We start from the raw sequence: 9603 nt of genomic DNA on the forward strand, positions 1-9603 counted from the left end.
AAAAAAAAAAAAAAAAAAAAAAAGAAATAGACTGACAGAGTGAATTAAGAAGCAAAATCCAACAATATGCTATAATAAGAAACCCACTTAATGCACAAAGAAATTCATAGACTGAGAGTAAAAGGATGGAAAACAGTTCTCCATGTGACAGGAGTCTAGAAAAAATAGGGTGGTAGCTATCTTATTTTCTGACAAAGTAGATTTCAACCAAAACTAATTAGGAGAGACAAAGAAGCCCACTACATCTTTGTAAAGGGAACAGTCCAAGAGGAAGAGATGACAATCTTAAATATATATGCACCAAATACTAATGCCCCAACTATATAAAACAAATATTAATGGATATGAAAAATGAAATAAGAACTAATACAATCATAGCAGGGGACCTGAATCCTCCACTCTCACAAATAGATCATCTAAACAAACAAAAAACAACAAAATAATAAAACTGAACCAAGCCTTTGAACAAATGAACTTAGTATATGTCTACAGAGTGTTCCACCCCACAAAATCAGAATATACATTCTTTTCGGCTGCACACAAGTCATTCTCCAAAATAGACCACATACTAGCTCATAGAACCTGCTTAAGTAAATGCAAAGGAATTGAAGTGATCCCATGTATATTATCAGACCATACTGCAATTAAACTAGAAATCAATAGCATAAGAAACTGCAAGAATTTCACAAATACATGGAAATTGAATAACACCCTGCAAACAACCAATGGGTCACAGAGGAAATTAAAGAAGAAATTAGACAGTTTCTACACTTATATGATAATGCTAATACAGCATATATGGGACACAAAGCAATTCTATGAGGGAAATTCATAGCAGTACATGTCTACATTAGGAAAACAGAATGAGCTCAAATAAACAACCTAATGCTGAAACTTGAAGAGCAAGAAAAACTGAAAGCTCATAGAAGGGAAGAAATTACAAAGATCAGAGCAGAAATTAATGCAATGAAGACTAAGAGAATGAAACAAAAAAAATAAATGAATCAAAGAGTTGGCTTTTCAAAAATATAAAATCAATAAACCTTTAGCCAACCTTGTCCAAAAAAAGGAAAGAAAGGGCTCAAATTCATGCAATTAGGAACAAAAAAAGTGAAGTCACAACATATCCACCAGAAATCCAGAGGATCATCAGTACCTACTTTGAAAACCTGTACTCTAATAAAATGAAAGACATAGAGGAAATGGACAGATTCCTAGATTCATATGAATTACCAAAATTGAGTGAAGAAGATATAGAAAGTCTAAACACCCCAATTATATTCAGTGAAATTGAAAATTAATTAAAACATTACCGACAAAGAAAATCCCAGGTCCTGATGTCTACAAAATATTTAGAGAAGAGCTATTGCCACTACTCTTTAAACTCTTCAGTGAAATTGAAAGGGAAGCAATACTTCCAAGTTAATTCCTGGAAACTAGTGTTACTTTGATTCCAAAACCAGGGAAAGACCCAACCAAAAAAAGAGAACTACAGGCCAATCTCCCGAACTAACATAGATGCACAAATCCTCAAGATACTAGCAAACAGAATACAGAGGGACATCAAGAAGATCATACACCCTGACCAAGTCAGATTTATCCTAGGGATACAAGGATGGTTCAACATACGTAAATCAATAAATGTAATACACTATATTAACAAAGTCAAGGGCCAGGGACTTAGCTCAGTGGTTCTGCCACCTGCCTTTTAAGCACAAGGTCCCAAGTTCAATCCCTGGTACCAGAAAAAAAAAATTCAAGGACAAAAACCATATGATTATCAGTAGAGGCAGAAAAAGTATTCAAAAAATTCAGTGCCTATTCATGATAAAAAAAACTACAGAAAACTGGAATAGATGGTCTTTATCTCAAGGCTATTATGAAAAACCAATAGCCAACATCATACTGAATGGTCAAAACCTGAAAACCTTCATGCTAAAATCAGGAACAAGACAAAGATGACCGCTATCACCACTCCTGTTCAACATAGTTCTGGAAACATTAGCCACAGCAATTAGACAAGAAAAAGAAATAAAAGGAATAAAGATAGGAAAGGAACAAATTAAACTGTCATTATTTGCTAATGATATGATACTCTACATAGAAGACCCAGAAAAACTCTGCCAAAAGACTTCTAGACTTAATTGACAGATTCAGTAGAGTAGCTGGATACAAGGTCAATACTCAAAAATCAATAGCCTGATTGTACACAATAACAGACTTGCTGAGAGAGAAATTAGGGAAACAATTCCTTTCCCAATAACATCCAAAAAATGAAATATCTGGGAATCAATCTAATGAAGGAGACAAGACCTCTATGCTGAAAACTACAACACTCTGAAAAAAGAGATCAAAGAGGATATAAGAAAATGGAAAGACATCCTTGCTCCTGGGTAGGAAGAACCAACATAGTGAAAATGGACATACTTCCAAAAACTGCTGTACAGATTCAATGCAATCCCGATTGAAGTCTTAACAGTATATTTCACAGAACTAGAGAAAACAATCCAAAAATTCATTTGGAACCAGAAGAGACCTAGAATAGCAAGAGCTATTCTATGCAACAGAGGCATGACAGGGAGTATGACAATCCCCAACTTATCATAATCCTCAACTTCAAACTATACTACAAAGCCACTGTGATTAAAAACAGCATGGTACTGGTAAAGAAACAGATCCAAGGGGCCAGGGATTTAGCTCAGCAGTTCAGTGGCCTGCCTCGCAAGTGCAAGGACCCGAGTTCAATCCCCGGTTCCAAAAAAAAGAAAAAGAAACAGATCCAAGGATCAGTGGAATAGATTAGAAGATGCAGAAACAACTCCAGACATACTCAACTACCTCATCTTTGACAAAGGAGCCAACCATCCTCACTGAAGGAAAGATAGCCTCTTTAATAAATGATTTGGGAAAAACTGGATTTCATCTTGCCAAAGATTAAGACTAGACCCCTATCTTTCACCATGCACTAAACTAAAATCCAGGTGGATTAAAAATCTAAATTTTAAACACTAAACTTGCTGGAAAATAAATTAGGTAGAACTCTCGAAGACACTGGCATAGGAAAAGACTTTATGAACAGTTCCTCAGTAGCACAGGAACTTGCACAAAGAATTAACAACTGGGATCTCATCCTATTAAGCTTCTGCAGAGCCGGGAATTTAGCTCAGTGGTTCCACAGCCTGCCTCACAGTGCAAGGTCCCAAGTTCGACACATGGTACAGAAAAAAAAAAAAGCTTCTGCAAGTACAAGAGAAACCACCAACAGAGCTGAGACAACCTACAATGTGGGGAAAAAAATTTTAGCAGCTGTTCCTCAGACAAAGGACTACTATCTAGAATATATAAAGAACCTAAAAATATCAGGTCCCCCAAATACAAAGACCCGATTGAAAAATGGGCATCTGAAATGAACAAACATTTCTCAGACAAAGAAGTAAAAGCAGCAAATAAATATATGAAAAAATGTTCAACATCACTGGTCATTTGAAAGATGCAGATGAAAACAACACTGAAATTCCACCTTACCCCAGAAAGAATGGCTGCTAGCAAGAAATCAACCAATAACAAATGTTCACGGGGCTGTGGGGAGAAAGGAACCCTTCTCCATTGTTAGTGGGAGTGCAGACCTATGCAACCACTGTGGAAATCAATATGGAGATACCTTAAACAACTAGGATTAGAGGTCCCATTTGACCCAGCTATTCCTCTGCTGGGTATCTTTCCAAAACAATTAAAAGAATCATACCACAGTGATACATGTACACCCATGTTTATAGCAGCACAGTTTGTAATAGCTAAAACTTGGAAACAGCCCAATTGCCCATCAACTGGTGACTGGATAAAGAAGATGTGTTTTTTCTATAAAATAGAGTACTACTCAGCCATAAAGAATGAGAAACTGGAGACATAGCTAAATGGATGAACATTGAGTGAAATAAATAGGATACACTTAAGTGAAATAAACTCTTAAGTGAAATAAATAGGATACACTTGAGTAAATACCAAATAGTTTCTGTGGTGTGAAAAACTAAAAGTGTAAAGAAGGTTCAAATGGTATAATTGATAGTGTGATAGGAAGAAAAGGTCTAAAGGAGAAGGGTAGGGGAAAGGAAATAAGGGAAAAAATATGAAAAATTTGAAACAAAGTCTTTGTAAATAGGGAAGGATGAAACGGGCAATGGGAGGGCAGGAGAATGGGGAAAAATAAGAACCAAGATGCACCATGTAAAGGTACAACATCCCAATGATGAATGTAACCGTATTATTTACCTTAAATGTACCAATAAACTCAATGGGGGGAAAAAAAGAAAATTGACTGCAGGTCATAAGATTTCTGGGCTACGAGACACTAGCATAAGAACTTTTTCTGATTTTATCATTCACTTGAAACAGGATCTCCAAATATCCATGGCAGTTGGGAAAGAAAAACTAACAACCTCCAACATTTTATTATTGATAGAGACATCAGTTCAGGAGAACTATGATGTAATACAGCAATTATTTATTATAGTTGCCTACCACTGGGTCTGGCAAAAGTAGACACTCAAACACAACTGTCTGACTTTGGATTGCTTGGAATGGTGGGGAGTGTTGGTGCTGTAACATTTCTTTGAAAGACTTAGAGCTTCCATCCCTTCACCGAGTTGAATACAAATCATTGGGTGGGGGGTGTCTTCTCTCTCTCTCTCTCTCTCTCTCTCTCTTCTCCTCTTTCTCTTCTGCTTTACTTGTTCTCCACCCTCTACCTATCAGCACACACATTAAACAATAAATGAATGGGGCCAGGGATTTAACTTAGTGGCTCCACCACCTGCCTTACAAGCACAAGATCCCAAGTTCAAACTCCGGTACCAAAAAAAAAAAAAAAAAAAAAAAAAAAAAAAAAAAAAAAAAAAAAACAAAGCCCTAGGTCAACTCCCCACACAAAAAAAATAAATGAATAAGCCAATATATGAGTGATGGAAGAGTCCTTCAGGACAGAGACAGCAAGACATCCCAGTTTCTTTCTCCTTTCCTAGGCCCTCCTCTTCACATAATTTGTGCTGTCCTACTCTTACCCTTTCAGACATTCTTCTTATCCCCTCACTTTATATTTGATCCCTTCAGTTAAAGCTGATGGAGTGGAACAGTTTTAAGCAAAGAGCCATCAATGAGTGGATCTGAACATGAGAGGGAATTAAAGAACATTTAAGATCTGTTTCAGGATGGGGATTTAGTTCAGTGGTTCTGCCGCCTGCCTTGGAAGCACATGGACCCGAGTTCAATCCCCAGTACCCAAAAAGAACAAAAGAAAGAAAGAGAAAAAGAGAGATGCATTTCTATTTAACTGTTGGTCCCTCTGTATTTATTGCCTGCTACATTAAAAGCTATCACTGAATGAAGTTATTTCAGCTTCCAGACTTGAAAGTAGGAAACCCTAATGTTATTTCAATCCAAAGATTAAAATAATTTTTTCTTAAAACCAGAGAAACAGCCTCCTACATAGGGTACCTAAAGGTTTAGAAATCACAGTGGAGAATCCCAGAGTCCTATGATCCACGAGAAAACCCTGCCTGCTCTGCCTCACTCCATCTTGTTACAGATGTGCTCACCAGGATCCATTACATTCAGTGGTATCCACAGCAGAGCCATAGTCTTTGGGAATCTTTCAGAAGGCTGGAGGTAGGATGTAGGCAAACTGTAATGTAGTCTCCTTTCTCAAAACAGTAAAACTGCAAGAGAAGAGAGACAATTGGGGAAATAAGAAGGAGGATCGGTGGTATTTGGCACTACTGATTCTCAGGTAAAACAGTGTCAGACCCTCCCTAGAGGTAAATGGGCATAGTTATTACTACCACTATTCATCCATTGTTTAATTCAGCTGATGCGCATCAAGGGTCTCTGTACAATTATTTGTCTGACATCTGTCATTCCTGTGCAGCTGAGAGCTCAGTGAGGTTGGGGACACTTCATGACTTGTGCCTAGTGCATAACCTATTGCCGGTATTTAAAAGTTGTGTTGAGATAAACCCTTTCTTTGGAAACCTCTTGGTCTACTAAAGCCACCATCTTGATGAGTTTTTGTGGTCTTTCCATAAACAATTCCCACTATGCCTGAGCCTGAGACCTGCAGCAATCCCTCTGAGAACACCCAGAAACAAGACAGGGGAACCTCACAAACCTTTGGACATCTCACTCCCTTGGGTTAACCCATTCTCCCACACCAGTTACTTCTCCATCCAATCCTGTAGGGTGGTAACAGTCTGCAAAGTCGTAAGTTATTTTATGTACCTCCCTCATTAACTAATAATCTTTTCTAGTTCTTAGGCTCCACATTGTTTTATTTTCTGTGGGACAGAAGGGATCTCCCCTTCTCAGTAAATATGGATAAGAGATACCCAGTATCCCTACAGGAATGTTTTTGGTGCCCCATAGAATTGGAAAACCCTACCCCATCTGGCAAGACTTGGAGGCTAGTGCATTGTGAAACACATGAGTTGTGTCATTTATCGAAAATGTGAACAGTCATGGCTTCAACCTCCACGTGCCAGCAAGCTGCAGACATTTGGAGAAGGGAGATTTAAAAAAAGGAACGGAACCAAATTTCCAAATATGTACTATAAAAATTTATGGAAATAAGAAAACCTTCACATTTTCTTTTTTGAGGGGGAAAAAAACCCCTAAATTTACCTTAGGAAGGGAGAGGGTTCTTGTAAGGAAGAAACTAACGCAAATTTTCTTCTCAGACTTCCTTTCCCACGCAAACTCCCACGTGGCACTTACTATGGCCCTAAAATCTGAAACACCAAGGCAACCATTTTCTTAGCAACCAGGGAGCCAATCAGATACCCAACCAAAACCACCCCATCTGAAATAAAGCCATCACCATGGGCACCATCCAGCTGGTTGGAAGAAGGGAAAGGAGAAATGATTTACAGCAGCCATCTTATTTGAGGGGAAATGTTGGGAAACTTTTTTTAATTCCCTAAGTGATTATGACTTTGTCAGCAGAATGGGGCAGGGAAAGGGAAGCTGTTACAGCTGATCCTGAAAAAACAATATCTCACAGCTAAGAGTTTTTCTGACAGGTTTTCAAAGTTATACCTCTTATGAGCAGCCCTTTACCTCAAGGTCCTTGGATATCTTTAATCCCCACTATTATGTTTCATACATAATTTGAAAAGAGCTTTGTTACTTACCTATGGCCTCATGTCAGCTGAGTGGCTGCCTTTACTGTCCAGTCATTCTTTTTAATCATTGCTTTAGATTAAAGCCTTAGAGACCTGCTAGTCCAGTGACCTTCAGTCTGGGTGACCAGAGTCCTAGAATTCTGAGTGAGGACCTGGGGGAAGGAAGAAGTCAGTTGGACTGGGCTCCGAGCCCCTATTCCTGCTTCAACTAGAACAATTCCTGGATTATCTATTTATGTGTTGTGGTTGTATGAGATCTTGTCTCAACAGAATAGTTTCTGCCTGAGAGAGAGAGAGACAGACAGAGAGATGGAAAGATAAAAGGAAAGAAGACACCAAAGGAGGGAAAATGCAAGAATCTCCAGAGGGAGAGAGAAGGAAAAGATGAAAATAAGAAAGGGCAAGGCAGGAGAAAGGAACAGAGAGGAAAAGTGAATGGAGAAAAGAAATATGACTTCTGACTGTGAATTGCAACTCATTGAAGGTGGAGACAGGGACTTGTACTTTTTTTTTTTTTTAATGTGGAACACTTCACGAATTTGCGTGTTATCCTTGTGCAGGGGCCATGCTAATCTTCTCTGTCATTCCAATTTTAGTATGTGTGCTGCCAAAGTGAGCATGGACTTGTATTTCTCTGAGAGCATCATAGATATTGTCCATATGGTGACTGGCTAATGACCCTGCTTATGCTGGTGAAGATACAACAAACACTTCAGTAGCATTTACTGTATGCCAGGATGTTCTTAAGCACTTTATAGCTATTTTAGCTCATTTAGTTTTTACGGAAAATTGAAGTTATTTGGTGAAGATCCCACAGTTAGCAAGTGTCTGATATTTGAACCCAGGTGTGTCTAGCCCCAGAATCTGCTTCCGGTGGCTTCTTGGATAAAGTGATATAGTATATGATAGAGTATCTACCATTTAATGAGATCGTAATTTTGTGCCAGGCACTGCTTTACTGCGTCTAACCCAGGGGTGGTGAACCTGTGGCACGCATGTTATTTGTTTTTCTTTTAACACAAACAATGTTAATACATGTCTTTTTTTTTTTTTTCCTAATCTAAAACCTCAGTGGCTGGGGAGTGGTTCCGCCGCCTGCCTCACAAGCACAAGGACCTGAGTTCGATCCCTGGTACAAAAAATAATAAATAAAAATAAAAAAAATAAAACTTCAGCATTTAGGTGTAATTGCAGTGTTGGCACTTTGCAATAAGTAAGTCAATTTTGGGTTGCAGTTTGGGTTGTCATCTCTAAAAGGTTCGCCATCACTGACTTAATCCTTAATCAAATTCATATAATTTAATGAAAGGGCCAAACTTGACTCATTAAGTCCTAGAATTATAAAGTCAGTGCCCTGCTGTACAGTTGAGGCAACTGAAGAACAAAGGAGGTATTTTCCTGGCATGAGACTGTACAACTTTTGAGTTTCAGAGCAGTTAAACCAGGAAGTCAACCCATAAAGGGCAAGTTCCTAAGCACCCCGAGTCCAATCCTGTAGTAGGTAGTTTGGGTTTCATTTATAACTAGATTGTTATAGATAGGGAAGCAACTAGCACTGATCTACCTCCTCCCTCCCTTGAGGAGATCTGAGGGCTTCTCAAGAATATCAGCATCCAGGCACTCTATTCTCACAGCGATGTCCGTGATTATGACCTGGTCAAAGGAGAGGAGTGCATCCCCTTTGTTTTCTGTGATTCAGGAGCCATCTTTGTTCTTTATTTACTCCAGAGTTGGAAGAGTCTCAGAGAAAGTGCCCACCATGCTGGTATAAATTTGCCAACACTTTCCTCATCTGGGAGTGTCACCCCTATTGGATAAAGCTGAAAGAGATCGTGAACCTGATTGTTATGGACCCTTTTGTGGACCTGGCCATCACCATCTGCATTGTCCTGAACACACTGTTTATGGCAATGGAGCACCATCCCATGACGCCACAGTTCGAACATGTGTTGACTGTAGGAAATCTGGTAAGATGGGGCACTGTCTCCTGAGGTTGTGATTTGGGCATGTTTTGCCTGTAGGATATCTTTTTCTGGACCAAAAACTGGAGTTTAATTGACAAGAAAGCAGTAGTTAATTGGATGACAAATGCTTCTGCGTGTACCACAGCCTAGCTGCTTCTGCTCGCTGTTGTGATCCCTCAGCTGTTTCCTTTTTCTGCAGAACTTTGAAGACAATGTTATGTAGGAACTGCATCATGAATATGTTCATGTATAGCTCCTAACTTTTAATTTGAGCATGATTTCTGGACAGTCTGTCTGTCTGTCTCTCTCTCTCTCTTTCTCTGTCACTCTCTCCTCTCCTCCATGTCTCCCCCTCCTTCCCACTTCTTGCCTCACTTGCCCACCCTCCCTCTCTCCCTCTCTCTCCCTGTCTCTCTCCCCTCCTCTTCCTCCCTCCCTCCCCCCCACTCTCTCCCCAACCCCTGTCTCAC

General features: G+C 39.2%; 1 protein-coding gene and 1 non-coding gene across 2 annotated transcripts in view; one reads left to right on the forward strand and one right to left on the reverse strand.

The window, feature by feature from the left end:
• Scn8a (sodium voltage-gated channel alpha subunit 8) overlaps positions 1-9603 on the forward strand; it is a 116675-nt gene that overhangs the window by 61902 nt on the left and 45170 nt on the right. Inside the window, exon 14 of the mRNA XM_010628614.2 lies at positions 8898-9136. Coding sequence (XP_010626916.1) covers positions 8898-9136 — 239 coding nt within the window. The remainder of the gene's footprint in view (positions 1-8897; positions 9137-9603) is intronic.
• Positions 7685-7789, reverse strand: LOC117286248. The gene has a single exon (XR_004517367.1). It is a non-coding gene; the product is annotated as a U6 spliceosomal RNA (small nuclear RNA).

This window comes from Fukomys damarensis, unplaced genomic scaffold (genome assembly GCF_012274545.1).
Source record: "Fukomys damarensis isolate Sample0158 unplaced genomic scaffold, DMR_v1.0_HiC HiC_scaffold_15, whole genome shotgun sequence".
In the NCBI taxonomy this organism is placed as follows: domain Eukaryota; kingdom Metazoa; phylum Chordata; class Mammalia; order Rodentia; family Bathyergidae; genus Fukomys; species Fukomys damarensis.